At 45.6% G+C, this 17996-nt stretch overlaps 1 protein-coding gene across 1 annotated transcript in view; it reads right to left on the minus strand.

The window, feature by feature from the left end:
- RECQL4 (RecQ like helicase 4) overlaps positions 1-17996 on the minus strand; it is a 281776-nt gene that overhangs the window by 17537 nt on the left and 246243 nt on the right. Inside the window, exon 25 of the mRNA XM_078686614.1 lies at positions 13027-13115. Coding sequence (XP_078542740.1) covers positions 13033-13115 — 83 coding nt within the window. The 3' untranslated portion in view covers positions 13027-13032. The remainder of the gene's footprint in view (positions 1-13026; positions 13116-17996) is intronic.

Consider the following 17996-nt stretch of genomic DNA (forward strand, 5'->3'; position numbering starts at 1 on the left):
CCCTGCGCCACATGTAGGCGTTCCTTTGCAGGGGGGGGTGTTCGGGCGCAGGAACGCCTCCTAAAAGTGGCTGAGTGAAATCTACAAGATTTCACTCAGTCACTTTTAGGACCATGCTGCGTCAAAACCCTGCACCTGCCTGACGCAGGCGTAAGGATTGACGCAGCATTAACTAGATAGGGCCCCCAGAGCATTGCTGGAGCTGCGTCGCGCTTGCGACGCAACTCCAGCAATGCGTCACTTTTACGGCAGAGATGCGTCACGCATCTCTGCTGTTTTTGCCCCAGGGTGCGCCGCATTGTAAATGCGGCGCATCCATAATGGAGGAGCTGTGGCGCTCAATAACTGGCGCATCCCTGCTGATTTGCAGGGATGCGCCAGTTATTGTAAATATGCCCCATTGGGCCTGAATTATATCTAGCAGACGGGTTACTCCTTCACAAAGCTGACGGATATCCCGTCCGTCGAAACACAAAATCCCGTAGGATATAATGGGATTTATATTTTGGCGGATGGACAGCATATTCATCACGGTTGCGATGGTGTAACCCGTCCAAAAATATCTAAATCAAGCCCTCAGTTCTCTGAGTACATTTTAGGTGATGTTATTGTCAGGCTCAAGTTATATTTACAACAGTTAACTATTACTAGTAAATATCAATGTTCGTTTTGTTTAAAATTGTATTTTTAACAGACATTCTCACCTAACTATAACGTCCCTTTAACCTTTTGTCTTTTCCAATTTCTAGATCAATAAGATTTTATTACCGTAACTAGTTATCCCAACCTCCGCACCTCGTGCCCTAAACAGTGGCGGTCCCCACTGTGTAGTTATAGTTAGGACCTAGTTTTCATAGGAAATATATATTTTGCTTTACTGATAATTTTGGCGCTGTTTGACATATTTTATAAAACTTTCCTAAAATAAAGGTTCATCCACCTCAGTTCCTACCCTGAAATTTTCAGGGTGATCTGTGAAGCGGATACAGAGAAAAAGAGGGTGTTCCAAATAATATTTCCCCCATGTAATTTCCCAAGGGAATTTTACACAAGGCTACAGCCAAAACGGCTGAATGGATTTACACCAAATTTGGGAAAAAGCTAGATCTTTAGCTAAAAAGCTGGCTTTTTGTGATTTGGTGAAAATTCTTACAGCTGTTTGAGAGAACTCAAGCTTTAAAATGTATAGATATCTAACCACACAGCACTACTGAGGGGAAAACTAAATGAAAAGTGACGCATTTTGATTGGCTAGACCAAGCAATGTAATTGGCTGACTGCAACGCGAAGAGAAATATTACGGCTGCCATTTTAGGACTCAATGACTCAGTCCTGTTTCTGAAAAGTTAAAATGAAACATAATATAAGGGGACAAGTTATGGGGTACCTTAACCTCTTGACCCCAAGAGGTTCAGCCTGCCTCCAGTGATCAAAGTACAAAACTCAGATTATTCAGCGTGGCCCCACATGAAAATTCGCAAAAGTACTGCAAAATTACAGTGAGATTACCCTGGAAACAAAGAAAAATAAAGTTTGGTGGGTGTCTATTGGTGTTGACTGACTGTGGGAGACTTGGTCAGCAATGGGGGTGCTGGCCGTCTCTGGGGGTTCGGTACAGGGCCTCGCCACAGGTCAGGCCCTACGCCAACCCCACGTCGCACACAGCTGAAGACCACTAAAATTCACCTGTTATTGTTAACTGAAGTAACTATATCTTGTGTACTTGCTATCCACTGCTTACGACCTTGCATATTCTAGCTTCTGCTTCAGTGGTTCTGATCTTGAGGTCTTGTAAGTCTTTCCTGTATTCCTGCTACTGCCACCTGAAGCTGTGTTAGCCTTAGTGCACTGCACAATGTTGTGGAAAATCCATGTTGAGTTTCTTTAACCACATGCGCACTAGCGGTTTTCCCGCTGCGCGCTGCGTTTTTCAATTTACCGCGTTACATGACGAGCTCAGCTCGTCATCAGCGCATGGCACGTTACGCTCATGACGAGCTGAGCTCGTCATCAGCCCCGAAGGGGTTAAGATTGCGTCTAACATTGATGAGTTGTCTGGTTTATCCTTGATCGGTGATTCATGTTCCAAAGGGTCTTGTTTTGTTCTCTTTAGGTTAGCTTTTTTTGGTCTCCTTTTTGCCAGTAAATTGACTATATGACTGGTAGAGGATGACCCTAGGAAGAACCTGGTAAGTGGCACAGATTGTGATCACATACAGATCTGTTACCCTGAGAATCGATGTTAAAGCAACATTAGCTGCCCATTTTCTCCTGATTATTTAGCCTTGTTCACCACAACTCTCATTCTAGACTTTAAGCTTGTGATTTCAACACAAATGCAGGTCATAACATGTCCACTCATTTGTTAACAAAACATGGATGGTGCGAAACGTTCTTGACAGATAATTTGAGAACACATGGCTAACCTCAGATGGGGGCAGATGTGAGCAAGGTTTACTTACAGCAGCGTTGGAGCCTCAAAACTACCCTTTTTAGAACGTGCCTGTGACAGCTCCTGAGTTCTCACTGGCATGAAATCTATACTACTATTAACAAGCATTTACAATGCAATGGTTTTGCCTTTGTTAAAGTTAGAGCTATTGGCATTGCTCTTGACATTATTTTTATTTATGTTTTTTTAACATAAATAAATGGCATTGTCATTTACAATGCCACTAGCTTTATCTCTCGCAAATGACACACACAAACACACACAGAGCCCCCCCACACACACACACAGAGCCCCCCACACACACAGCCACACAAAGCCCCCCACACACACAGCCACACAAAGCTTCCTACACACACAGCCACACAGAGCCCTCCACACACACCCACACAGCACAAGCGGGCAACAGGGGCACACGGAGGCACAAGCAAACCACTTCATAAAGATATACTGAACTCTAGCTACAAACTTTAATAGAGCCACCCGCGACCAACTGCATCAAAGAGATTAAATACAACCCAGCGTCCAAGGCAACCAATTTCTACGTACTGCAGATTTAATCCACAGCATCAAATAAAGCAGGTTCTCTCCCATGTCCAAGTTGAAAACCTTATTACAAGCCAGCAATGAGACAGTACAATTTAAGAGAACACTGAAATTTACCTGCAACCAAATTTCAGGAAACCATAGCTAAATAGTTTAATTCGGTAGCAGCAGATACAAAATAGCATGGCCAGTCTAGCACTGTACCTCAGGATACATGTAGGTCTCACACTATAAATTTGAGGGATTCTGTCCCCCTTGGACACGGCCGGCATGGTGCTGGTGGGGAACGACGGAGACGGCAGCGGGGCTAGGGCTGTGGAACGGGGCCGGGAAGCAGCGGAGGAAGATGAGGGAGGCAGGGGGCGGGGTTACAGCAGAACGCGCAGAGCTTCTGATAACTGTGACAGGAACTACACAAACCAGATTGCACATATGGACGTGAATACGCGCCACCGCTATAACCATGTTAGAGTCAGGCAAATGCTTTCTAGTTTGTCATTTTCTCCGTTAGTATAAGGGCGTGACCAATTAAACTGACAACCCGGCACACAAGTTGGAGGAAGTTCACAGATAACATATAACCAAGAGGCAGATACAGACAACATTCAAATTAGTCAACTGTGGCAGAGAAAGCCCTTCTTGCGAAAGGGGTAGCGGAGTGGGGTTATAAAGCAGAGGGACCTGGAGCATAGTAATCGCCAGGGGTGCTTGCGCTCCTTAATGAAACCACTGCCACCAATACATGTACAGCATGGGCTTCTTCGCACAGGTACTGGCTCAGTCCCTGTCTATGGTGACGCATTAGGGTAGCCCCCTCCTATCTACAGCGGAGCTGCTCATATAAAGGTGGAAACTGAGATGTGCAAGTTCAATGATGCTGTCTCGATCACTTTCATTTAGTCACAAAAAAATATCACAGTTGCATCACAATTCATCTAGTTTGGTTATTCTGTAAACAGCATAGTTAGGTAGTATTTTATTTACAAAACGCAAAATTGCTTACATTTCCCAGGAAATTTAAACCAAAGAGGTTATTTACGAGATTAAACAGGACAAACATTTTATTATAATTAGAAAGGGATTCGGCTGCTCGAGCAACATTTAATAAAGGAGGGACAGGGTAGGCTAAGATAGAGTCATTATATTGGTTTAAGGGCCATGCTTGAAAACAACAAAGGCACACCGGTGCCAATGGCCAGCAGAGGGGCCCTCGACAGCACCACGTCGGGGGGCACCGACAGAACAACCCAAGGAGGTGGAGTGGTGTGGTGCAGCGGCCAGGGAAGCTGACTTCGGAGCACAGTGTTCATGGTTCGATCCCCGGCTCCAGCGGCAGCTCAGCTCAGCACCATGTGACTCTGGGCACTAGCTCACTTGATTTCCACGACGCCCGCCCCCCCCCCCCCCTCCCCAGCGCCTAGAGACCCTTAAAGGTGTGTAGTTCGCGCTTTACAAATACGGATTTACAAGGAGTTGTGAGCCCAGACCAGTGGCAGCGACGTGAGCCAGTTACTATCACACAGCTCGGGAATCCTGTGAGCTGCTCCAGTTGTGACGCATTTTTGTTAAACATAGGAATAATGGGGCAGCCACATAAGGGACGAAAAAAGAGAAGGGGAGAGGAATAAAGTCCGCCAAGGAAAGAATGTGGTAATGTTTTGTCTGTCACTACTGAGAAAGATGGTTCCAGCAGTATAATTACGAGCCACTCGCCTTTCACCAGCATTGGAAAACAAACAAAACACCGAGTACGCAAGCAGAGGAAACAACTTGCGAACAGACAGAAGAGCACATAATGGGGGAAATGCGTGATCTAACCTGCAGGAACTAAAGATTTGAGGTGGATGGAAAAATAAACTGGAATAAAGAGCAGTCGACACATTTTGTTAAAATCCTAGTAGCCTTCAGGCTCTGAAAAGGTGCCTTTGGGAATGGCCTGCCTGTGGGAGTCTTGTCCAGGCCTGCCGCCCAGACTGACATCACTGCACGTCAGAGATTCCACAAGGATGAAGGCTGAGAGACTCTGAGGCGAAGGTAAATAAAGACATTTCTGAACACTGTCTCTGTGTGCCCAATAGATTTTAAGGACAGATAGGGATGTTCTGTAATGGGTAGATGACTGATGGGCCGGAATATTCGCAATGCCCGCACAACATTTAATATAATCAGCAGAAGGCTGAAGAGTTTCCTTTGTCTGAAAATGATACCAGAAGGAGGGGCAGGCTGTGCCAGCGGAAGTAGGTGCTGCACAGTAATGTGCCTTACGACACTAGCTGCTCATGCTCCCTTCCCATCTACCGGTTTCTTTCAACCTCTCTCTGACCTGTGTCACGAGGAAGCACCACAAAAGCCTGGATCATGTGCCCACAAGTCCTCTAACGGTACCCAGTGCTCAAATGTGGGAGTTTTCGTGGCAGCAGTACACCCCGTGGAAGCCATGGATGCTAAAACACGCTGTGGCAGTGTGGCAAGAGGAAGTAACCAGGGGTGGCTGGCACCCTCAAAGCCCTACTTACTGTGCGCAGCGGATCAGGCGGCTTCTCGCGGTCCAGCGCTCCTGCCGATCTCCGTTGCAACTGATCCCGAGCCACTCGGTGCCGCGGCCTGGAGGAGCATAGCAGGCCGCTTCTCCTCCCTTCTCGGCTCCCAGAGGACTCTGGCGTTCAGCGGTTTGAAAATGCCGCGGCAGGAAGGCGGGAAACAGAGCCGGGGCAGCGGCACAGCTTCCAGCGGGAAAGGGGGCGGGAAAGGCACGCCATTGCGAGGCCAGCATCAGGAAACAAGCGGGAGGGGGCGGGAAAGGGGGGTGGAGAGACGCAGAAGTGCCGGCAATGCCGGACCAGATTCGGGGGCGTTCCCGGCTTTCGGCTGACGTCGCGTGACGTCGGCAAAAGCCAAAGAATCTCGGGAACGCCCCCGAATCTGGTCCGGCATTGACGGACAGGCCCCTCGTCCAATGGCTAGGCTCCATTTATGGAGCCAGCCAATAAATGACGAGGGCCGACCCAAACCCCACTACAGTTCTCATCAGGTTTTCGCCTGCGCGAAAAAGATGCGCAGAGCGCATCTTTTCGCCAGGCAAAACCTAAAAAGGAAGAACTTTGAACCTTTGAGGCGGGTAAACTCGGGAACCACAGCGCCAATCCACACACCCGATACATCATTGTAATCGTCAGGGTGTGCAGATGGACATAGGCTATATAAAGTTGAAAAATATACGTTTTTTTAAAAATTTAGCACAAAATAAAAGTAGTCCCGTGGAAGAAGCGCCGGCCGCGACCTGCGTGCTGACGTCAGGAGCGCGGGGAGGAGCGGCGTCCAGGAGCGCGAGGAGGAGCGGCGGACATGGCGCGGGGAGGAGCGGCGGACAAGCGGGGAGGAGCGGTGAGGAGCGGCGGACAGGCGGTGGGGAGCGGCGGACAGGCAGGGGGGAGCGGCGGACAGGCAGGGAGGAGCGGTGACGAGCGGCGAGGAGCGGCGGAGCGGTGAACTGAGGAGCGCGGGGGAGGAGCGGCGGCTGAGGTAAGGCTCCGGGGGACCCACGGACAATGTCGGGGCAGGCGGGGGTCGGGGCAGGCGGGGGACGGGGCAGGCGGGGGCCCTGAACACTAATGGCGGGGGGCGGGCGGGGGCCCTGAACACTCATTTCGGAACGGGCTGCTATGTCGGGGAGGCCGGGGGGCGGGGAAGCCTGATTGCTCCCGGACAAGGTCGGGGCGGGCTGCTAGTATTGTATACAACAAGGTGCTTGCGCCCACCCACTCTTATTTGCTGCCTTCTAATTGAACAGCGCTGGCTGGCTTCACTTCTTTCGGCTGGAGTATGAACCAAGTACTGATTGTTTCAGCTTGATTTGTGTTGTTTTGTTGGTTGCACTGTTATTTAGGTACTACTTTTATTTTTTTATTTTTCTCTGCCTTCCTTGTTGAACCTTTTACCATTTGTAGCTATGCTTTACTATGCCACACACTTCAAAGAATCCCTATTCTCCATTGAAATGGATGTTTTTTGTGACGAGAGAAATTATCTGCTGTCAAATTTATTTTCACTAAGACATGGGTAAAAATTGCTTTTAATATGCAATAGGATTTTTTTGCCAAATGTCTCATATATTTTTTTTGTCACGCATGGGAAGATTAACTAATTTGCTCAGAGTCACAGGTGTGTTGTGCCAGGAACTTACAAGCATTTGTCAAAGCCAACAGGTCTCGCCTTTGAGGCTACTGTCCCTGCCATTGCCTTGTGTTCATGCTGTAAAGCAACCTTTTTGGACTTTGGCAATGATTTGTAGTCATGGTGTATTGCAGGGTGGCAAAACATTATAATTTAAAAAGAACTATTCTAAATCCTTCGCTAATGCACTTTAAAAAAGTGCACTTGTCCTGTCTGCATCATAATGTTTTTGTTTTTGTTTTACCCACACTGCAAAGCATCTGTGCTTGCCTCAGCTTCCAAGGCTCTCGCAGAACTACACTGTCTGTCTATTAACAAGCACATCCAGCTCAAAGCATTGTGCATCACATTTAAGGCAATACATGGCAAAGGCCCACTACAACTATCATACTCTTTAAACCCTACATCCCAGACAGATCACTGAGATCTGCCAATAGTGGCAATCTCACCATCCCCAAGTTCTCAAGAGCAAAATGGGGAGGCAAAAGCTTCTCCTATACTATCACCAAACTCTGGAACTCCTTGCCCGCTTCCCTGAAAAACGAACACAATCTGCTACAGTTCAGGAAGCGCTTAAAAACCTGACTCTACCAGTAACATTTCTCTGGGAACAACTGCCTTCTAGTGTTCAGTGCCTAGATACTTCCGGGTGATGTTGCGCTTTAGAAATTCTTCATTTCATTTCATTTTATACAGCATGGCTACAAAACAATGTCAAAGCCAATAGCTTTAATAGGCTAGACATTGGCTTTGCCAATGCTTGTTGGTGGTTGTACTCGAGACAGGCAATAGTATATTCAAAGAGTAAAAGCCATCAAGGCTTTACAACGGGGCTAGCCTCAGACTCACCATCTGGACTGTGGCATCAGAAGGGAGTGAAGCAGAATCAAACTAGTTTGTGGGGAGCGCTTTACCTCATTCAGGTGCCTCGTTGTCCAGCGTTTTGCAGCATTATTCAGAAAAATACTGAACTCCATCAAGCAAGTGGTCAGACTGAGTTCATGAAGCGAGGGAGTCTATGAAGCGGGCACCGTCAATTTGGATGCCGGCAGTTCAAGGGTGAACACTGCATCTAGTCTCGAATTGGATGTATCCTCGGCAGGGCAAAACAGACTGGCCCCAGGAATAAAAGTGTTCACGCACATTCCATGTGCAGAAGGGCAATCTCTGATTTAGTCACAGGGGGGCATATTATCAAGGACAGGCGATACATTATCACCGCTTTTATCGGCAGGAAACTGCCGATAAAGCGGCGATAATGTGCTTGATAATATGCTCTATGAATTCCAATCGAAGCCCATGTTAGATGTGTTCACATCTAACATGGGCTTCGATTGGAATTCATAGAGCATATTATCAAGGCCATTATCGCCGCTTTTATCGGCAGGAAACTGCCGATAAAGCGGCGAACACATCTAACATGGGCTTCGATTGGAATTCATAGAGCATATTATCAAGCACATTATCGCCGCTTTATCGGCAGTTTCCTGCCGATAAAAGCGGTGATAATGTATCGCCTGTCCTTGATAATATGCCCCAGGGTTCGTAGGCCTGGGCGGAGTTCATGCGGTGACTAAAAATCTTTGCCGTGCAACGTGGTGTTCCGCAAGCGACTGAGTGCTTTACGTTGTGCCATTTGAGCTGATTTTTAGTGCTGGGCATGTGTTTGCCCTGCGCGAATGGCACCATGCGCAGCACAAGAGGGTGATGCTTCTTTCTGCCACTTGAGTAGATATTCTACTGAAGTGGTATCTTCCTCCAAGCGGACGGAAGGTTTCTCAACGTGAGCGGTCGCGGCCATCCGTGACCACCCGTATTGAGAAATCTTGCCAGGAGGTGGTCTGGAGTAGGATTTTCTTCACTTGCACTGGCGAGCGAGGAAAAAACTCCTCTTTGCAGAGCGAAGTTTTTGGGAACTCCGCATGCTCCGCGAAGTGCGGAAAATGCTGCGAACTGAGCCGAGTTCACCGCCCAGGCCTAATCTTGAGAGCATTGATCCCGCGGCTGGCCATCCAGAGCTCACTCGCAGCCACCATCTCGCCTGGGCTCCAGGCCACCACAACCCCCTGTGGACATGGCTGGACATAACCTCGACCCCAGAAACCTTAGAGGCGGTCCCGGTAGGATATAGCCTGCTCAGAATCGATAGAGTAAAGCAGATAGGAGGAGGACTAGCCATAGTACATAAGAGCGACCTACATTGTACTCTAGAGAAAGTTACTCTATCAAATAGCGAGAGTGGGTTTTTTTCTATAAAGACTAGTCCTAAGAATAGCATTAATGGACTTTTAATATATAGGCCGCCGGGTAAATCCTCTGATTTCATCACTCAGCTGACTGAATTAATAACGCCACATGCCCTTCGGCATAAGAAATGCCTCATCCTGGGAGACCTTAATTTTCATTTTGAAGATTTGAAATGTAGAGAGGCACAGGCCGTGATAGAAGCCCTGAACTGTCTATCACTCACATTGCAGTCACTATCCCCATCCCATCAACTTGGCCATCTTTTAGACCCTGTATTTGCTAGCTGGGAAGGTCTTAAAATGAATACCCCGCTACAGATTACATGGTCTGATCATTTTGTCATCCCCTTTGAGGTACAAAATGTTCTTGAGGAATATAACACGACCAACTCGAATGTGCTCAACTCCAATCCCATGAATCGCAGAGACTGGAAGAGCTTTTCAGAAGAAAAGTTTAAATCTGCCCTTGGGAGGGAACCTCCCCTCTCCAGTGACTCCCTACTCACGGCATGGGAAGAATATGAAAAATGGATGTCCAGTGCTCTGGACACAGTAGCACCGTGGACTTCTAAACCCTCTGTTAGAAAGACTCAAACGGCCCCATGGTTCTCTAAAGAACTCAAGGAAGCGAAAGCCAAATGTAAGAACATCGAACGAGGATGGAGGAAAAACTATGATCCAGAGGACAAATTAAAATATAAAAATGAATTGAAAATTTATCACAAACTCATTAGAGCAGCCAAAGGTGTGTATTACAAAGAACGTATTGAAAATGCTAAAAATCCCACTAAGGAATTGTTTTCAATATACAAAGAGCTCACGGTGCCCACCAGACTTGAGGCTCGAGACACATACTCTAATGAGTTATGTGAGGAGATTGCAGACTTCTTTGTGAAAAAGGTAGATTTAATACACGATACTTTCTCTAATAGCCCCCATGACCACCACTCAACCGTGACTAAGGTTCCCGACACCAAGCCTCAGCTGACAACCTTTACAGTTCCTAAGAGATCTGACCTGCTCTCGATTATGAAGGGAATACACTCTGGATCCCCCCTGGATGTGATCTCCCCTAAGCGATGCACGGGAGTCCTTGATGACATGGCCGAGCAGATTGAACAGCTCATTGCTCTCTCTTTTCAGGAGTGCCATGTGCTGGATGCCTGGAAAACCGCTCAGGTTATACCCCTGAAAAAGAAAGCAAATATTCAGATCTCTCAACTGCAAAACCTCCGTCCGATATCTCTTCTCCCCTATTGTGGGAAAGTTGTGGAGAAGGTTGTGAATAAGCAACTTATGCAATTCATTGAAGAGAACTCCTGCCTCCACTCAACCCAGTCAGGTTTTAGAGCAAGTTATTCAACCGAATCTGCGGTTCTGTTTTCTACAGAACGTTTAAGACAGCTTGTTGACGGAGGGCAGACAGCAGCGTTGGTGTTATTAGATCTCAGTGCAGCATTTGACACCGTGCTGCACTCAATGCTGCTGTCACGTCTATTAGATATGGGAATTGAGGGTCCAGCCTTGGAATGGGTAAGATCCTTCCTGGATAATAGGAGTCTCCAGGTACATTGCCCTCCCTATAAGTCATCCCCCCGCAAGTTAAGGCATGGGGTTCCACAGGGCTCAAGTTTGAGCCCCACGCTGTTCAATATATATATGGAGCCTTTGGCACATATTGTGGAATCCTATGGTGTGGATATCGTCACATACGCTGACGATACCCAACTAATAATTCAACTTGCCAATAACCAACCTGAGGAAGCCATTAATTTTTCCAACTGCATGCGGGCAGTTGCTGGGTGGATGAACAACAATTGCCTCCGCCTCAATGGCGAAAAAACTGAGCTACTAGTGATCGGTAAATCGTCATCTACCTGGTCACAGGTCTGGTGGCCGACGGAACTAGGGCCTATCCCCCACCCAGCAGAGGCTGTAAGAAACCTGGGAATTATGATTGATGCGGAGTTGTCCTTCAAGCAACAAATCAATAAAATCACTGGTAAATGCTTTGGAATTCTTAAAACCCTCCGCAAAGTTCTCGACCTGCTCCCCTTTGGTGTCAGGAAGAAACTTACCCACGCCCTAGTCACGCCGCATCTGGACTACGGCAATGCCCTTCTCCTTGGCCTGAGTAAAAAAGGCATTCAACAACTGCAATGTGTCCAAAATGCCGCCGCCCGTTTAGTATTAAACCTTCCTCGTAGGGCATCTGGCACAACGGCATTACGCAAACTCCACTGGCTCCCTATCGTGGAGCGGATTAAATTTAAGGCACTATGTATGGCTCACCGCATTGCCCATGAAAAAGGCCCCAAATACTTGCAAAGACTCCTTATCATCCACCGCCCTTCTCGTAATCTTAGATCCGCTGGAGTGATGCTATTCAAACTCCCCCGTATCTATAAGTCCAGAATGGGAGGTAGCTCATTCCGCTTCTTGGCAAGCAAGCACTGGAATGGCCTCCCCCTGAACCTTCGGATGGAACCCTCCGAAACAAGATTTAGACAGAATCTAAAAACTCACCTTTTTCCAAAGTAAGTGTATTCAGACACGTTGAGAACTTACTGCATCTTGGTTGTTAGCTTCAGTTGGGAGCAGCAGTCTTTCAGCGCGGGGACACACCGTCACTGGTGTAACCAGGCGCTTTAGAAATGGCCTTATTATTATTATTATTATTATTAAGCAGTTGTAGTTTCATCCTGGCCTCCCTTCTTTTGTCAAATAACTACATTTTTGTTTCACTAATGCTTATTTGTTTGTGGGTTTGTTGTACTGTTAATTCTTTTCACTGCATTACTACAGACATGGTCAATATACCCTACTTTATTGTATTTTAAATACACTTTACAAAAAGGTGGGCAATTGATTCTAGTTACAAAATAGTTTTTAGACCAGGGGGTGCTGATTGATTTGATGTCAATCAGAACCCCTCAGTGAAAAACATCACCCTTACTCACTGCTACCCATCTATAGTTCTATATTTTATCATTATTCACAACATCTTTAAATGGGATTATTCTGGGCGGCAAGGTGATCATCAAAACGAAGGAAAGAAGAACAAAAAAAAGACAACTTTGAAAATCAAAAATGCAAATTAGATTTCTTAAATCACAAAATGTTGGAATGGCAGGATTTTTTTAAATGTCACTTAGCTCTGTGGAACAGAGGGTAGAATTACAAGATGCACCAAAAAACATACAGGCCTACAGCTGTGGAGAAATGGAAACAGAGTGGGGAGAATGGAGACGTGGGAGAGGAAGGAAGTTGGACATGCGGGGAAGGAGTGTTTAAAAAGCAAGATGCAAACGATTTAAGGCATTTAGTAAAAAAATAGTTTAGAATAATAGAATAGGTTCGGTTAGGATTCAAGCCTGAATGATCTGGTTCCAATAGGGGACCCCATTAACCCCTTGACTGTGGCGCAAATTCCGCTGCAGTGCTGGGTAATTAATGAGTGGGCGGGGATCGGACAGCCCCCGGCCGTCCACCGCACATGCCCACTGTGACGTCGGACAGCCCCCCAACAGGGATAAGCCTTGAGTAGAGACCACCCATAGACACCAGACGCAGGGAGATGTAAAACAGGAAAGATGATGAGCCACTACTTACCAGTAACTACTGCATTACAAACGAACTGCAGGCGTACCCCTTCGAAGACCCCGAAGAGAAGCAGCAACGCCAGGATGAGTTCCATTGCTCTGGGAGGAGGAAGAGAAGATTCCTTAATGTACCCAGGTGTGAGACAGAAGGGTAGTGTTACCACATATCCAAGGTCCATGCGTTAGTAGCTCATACAAGCCAAGTTTCTTTTCTGTGAGTTCTGGGATTTGTAGTCCGGTTTAATCCATTCTAAAACCAGCACTGTACCTCCCAGGATTCAAAAGAAAGTTCTTGGACTGGAGGAACTGTTCATGTGTGGAGCTGGGACACCTGAGAGGTTTGCAGCAGATAAACAGAGCTCTGAAGTGTCCCAGGCCCATGCATTAGTAGCTCATCCAAGCCAGGTTTTTTAATCCTGTGACTTGTAGTTCTGTTTAACCCATTCTAAAAACCAGCACTTCACTTCCCAGGATTTAAAGAAAGTTCCTGGACTGGAAGAAATGTTGATGCATGGACCTGGAACACCTGAGGGTCTGCAGCAGATACACAGAGCTCTGAAGTTTCCCAGGTCCAAGCTTTGGAAGTTCAACCAGCCCAAGCGTGTTTCCTCTCTGCATTCAAGTATAAATAGACCTTAATGTACCATGGGAAAAACAGGACTACAAGTTCCAGGATATGTAGAGCGACTGCATAGATGTATGCATGCATGCACTAAAGTAGTACATTTGAAATTGTATGAAATATAGATAAAATATTGACATTCGGGGGAAATCAATTTTGAGAAAAGAAAAAATAAACACAAGAAATGGATATCATATGTAAATATTTAACCACACAGACATGAGAAAAAATATCTCTTGCTATAGTAGAAAAGTAATATTATGGTAAAGGATCATGTCTTAAGATGAGCACATAGCTCCATATCACTGGAACGCAACTTTACCAGTTCTGGGCTTTCATTTAAATAAATTGAAAAAACAATCGCATTCTGGGAGACGTGTTACACTTCAATTGCACTAACACACCTGGTAACAATGACTACTAAAAGGAAAGCCCAGGTGGGCATGTCCTAAGGATATAAATAAGACAAGTACTTTTGTATGCACAAGGCATTACACGAACATGAGTAAAGGAGACAGTTGTTCAAATAACATGGTTGTTGGAATTATTCTTATATTTCAAAAAAGATAAAGGACAAGGCCATATTCATACAATTGGGGCAGCACAGCGAGGAAAAATTCAAATGACAACCAGATATAAACTTGGTGCTCAAATATGTACAAGTAGTCAGTGGCGACACAAGTGATATAGTGAACAGCGTGAACGGCGCAAAGTGAGCGAAGTGAAAGATATATACAGTGCAATGACTTCCGCATTCCGGAAGTCATGGCATGCCTGATCTCTGACTGGTGTAACACCACGGATTTATTCCGGATCTCGACCTTGATTAATCCAGGTCCGGTTCACTTGGACTCCTTAATTCGACCTTATAACTAAGACGCCTCCCATCTGGGGTTTCCTTTTCCTGCTCGTTCCAGACACTTTGAGGAAGACTCCACACCTGCAGAAGATCGGATCCTTCAGACCGATCGTTGTTTTCTTACCAGCACCTTAATTGAGGCAACCATGTCCTGAGGATGGTCCCGAATAATTGAGGACCGAAACGTCGTCGACCCCGCAGCGCAACCACAGGCGCACCTTCTATTGTGGCTCTTTTTAAATTGTGATTATAAGTGTAAAGTCACTCCAACTTTGTCACTCACTGAGTCACCCACTGTATATCTTTCACTTCGCTCACTTTGCGCCGTTCACGCTGTTCACTATATCACTTGTGTCGCCACTGACTACTTGTACATATTTGAGCACCAAGTTTATATCTGGTTGTCATTTGAATTTTTCCTCGCTGTGCTGCCCCAATTGTATGAATATGGCCTTGTCCTTTATCTTTTTTGAAATATAAGAATAATTCCAACAACCATGTTATTTGAACAACTGTCTCCTTTACTCATGTTCGTGTAATGCCTTGTGCATACAAAAGTATTTGTCTTATTTATATCCTTAGGAAATGGAAATTAAATGTTTTTATTTGAACTTTTTACTGGGGTTAACCTGGCCATATTTATGGCTTTAGTGGTGCAGGGCAGCACAGCAAGTCAGCTTGCCTCGCTGCCCTGCGTCACAGGGAAAGGGCAGGGATGTGCCGTATTTATCCAATATGGTCCATTTCTCCCTTTTTCCCTTGCACTGGTGCTGTTTTGGCTGCCAAGCGCCAACACAGGCACCCTTGCATCATCTTCCCAGGCATCCACCCTTTGATTTTGCCACATTGCCTGATTTACCATTATTGGTAGATCTGGGAATGTGTCAAAATGCTACGCCTCCCCGGGTGAGACGTAATGAGGAAAAATATCTTTATTTCTCTTCGTGTTTTCCTCTTTCTACGTTTGCTGCATTCTGCATGATGCAAGGTGCATGTACTAGCACAGGCTAGCACATTGCCCGCCAGCGGTACATATGGAGAGGAATGTGCAGTATAAGGTTAAATATGCAAGTGTCTTGCAATCTGGGCCCAAATGTTCAGTGCTCGACGCACAATAACTTACTTCTGACCACTTTCCCAATGTATTGAATGTATATGTGATTTGTTTTGCAAAATTCATTGCAATTACACAATTCTATTGAATTGCCATTACCCGCTGGTGACTAGCAACATTACATGCAGCCACCGTTTGGAAACTCACAGTCTTACAGATAAGTACAATTTCAAAAAGGCTATACAGACACTTTCACACAAAATACGCACCTACTGAAATAAGACAATAATTTTTAATTTTCCTAAATATATACTACCACTGTTAAACAATCTTTTCAATTACTTTTTCACGCTTACATAAGTTTTCATTAATTGATTCTTGATGCGTGTAGAAAGGGTGTGAGTCAAAAAGGGACCCCCTGTAAAGCTCTAGAACTCCTAGAACAGGGCAAATAGCAAAGCGAGAACAACTTTCCTAGGCAGTAAGTACTGTAAATATTACATTGGTCTACTTAGCATGATGTGGGGGATAACCCAAGCTCCGTGCAATCAATTGACAACAGTTTAAAACATGTTAATTATTCTTTTATTAAGATTTTTCTAAAAAAGTGTGGCATATGAATATTCAAAGAACATTTGTGTATAAGTGCCTATACATCAGTTACGGTGTATTTACCATGAGTTACGAGCGGTACGCACTTTATACACAACAACACAATAAAAACCAAACATAATACATGTACAACATACTAGACCACGATTCAAATAGACAATTGATGTATATTGACTTCAGGTACAAAATTTCAAACAGTTGGTATATGGTGGCTGAAGGTGACAAAATCTCTACGCGCGTTTTGGCACAGGGCGTGCCTTCGACAGGAGAGCCACGACAAAATATCAAGAAGAGGGTAGAATTAAACTGATCCAGGGGGATGTACCTGGAGTAACCAAGGGCAAGGGTACCGCTGTGCGATCTGTGACCTAAGATAGAGCGATGATGTTCATTCGTTAAGAGTTATAATCAAGCTTCATGTAGGTCAGTGTGCCATAGATATATAGCGATGCAGTGCCGGAATCTTCCAAATCTTTTTGTTTACTCGGTGATGTAAAAATGCGAGTACAGTCCGCCGTGCTCGTGATCAGAATGGCAACAGACTAAACGGGAGCTGCCGAGCTCCCAGGACCCCAGTGTAAAGAGTAAGTCATATTACGTGCGATTAGGTGATGGCAACAGCCCATGCGAGCAGAAACACGGAGCATAGCGTGTTCCCACAGCATATTACATCGACCCGATCTAATCATTAAACTGTGGTCCTGGGAGAAAGCTTTAAATAGAATGTTCCCGCAGTAATCGATTTGGAAGATTCCGGCACTGCATCGCTATATATCTATGGCACACTGACCTACATGAAGCTTGATTATAACTCTTAACGAATGAACATCATCGCTCTATCTTAGGTCACAGATCGCACAGCGGTACCCTTGCCCTTGGTTACTCCAGGTGCATCCCCCTGGATCAGTTTAATTCTACCCTCTTCTTGATATTTTGTCGTGGCTCTCCTGATGAAGACACGCCCTGTGCCGAAACGAGCGTAGAGATTTTGTCACCTTCAGCCACCATATACCAACTGTTTGAAATTTTGTACCTGAAGTCAATATACATCAATTGTCTATTTGAATCGTGGTCTAGTATGTTGTACATGTATTATGTTTGGTTTTTATTGTGTTGTTTTGTATAAAGTGCGTACCGCTCGTAACTCATGGTAAATACACCGTAACTGATGTATAGGCACTTATGCACAAATGTCCTTTGAATATTCGTATGCCACACTTTTTTAGAAAAATCTTAATAAAAGAATAATTAACATGTTTTAAACTGTTGTCAATTGATTGCACGGAGCTTGGGTTATCCCCCACATCATGCTAAGTAGACCAATATAATATTTACAGTACTTACTGCCTAGGAAAGTTGTTCTCGCTCTGCGTGTAGAAAGGGTGCAGTTAACGCTGGTCTCTGTGATAGTGTCTGTTGTGTGCTTCACGGGTGTGCAGTGTTTCCGGCTCAGATTGGCAAACAGAAAAAAGGCACTCACGTCATTTTCAAGGCATGTGTATTCTTGGTGTGCGTCCTTACAATACATGTGGGCTGCTTATGTTTTTTTTCTAAATGCCTTGCTGCACAGCATGGGGTTGATGTACAACATGGCTAGAACCATTGGGAAAGGTCCTAAAGGTGCGACCTTCTGCCTTTGCCAATGCTTGTTGGTCATGCCACTGTGAGTGCTGATTTTCTGTTAAATAAAAGCAATGCACTATGGGGGATTTCTCAAGAATGTGTGATGAACATTGCAAATTTAGCATAACGCAACTTTGCATATACCAGTCTATTGTGACAAAATAACACCTTCTTAACGTTCAATTCCCAACCCGGCGGCACCATGCGGCG

This window comes from Lissotriton helveticus, chromosome 4_1 (assembly GCF_964261635.1).
Source record: "Lissotriton helveticus chromosome 4_1, aLisHel1.1, whole genome shotgun sequence".
NCBI classification, from domain to species: domain Eukaryota; kingdom Metazoa; phylum Chordata; class Amphibia; order Caudata; family Salamandridae; genus Lissotriton; species Lissotriton helveticus.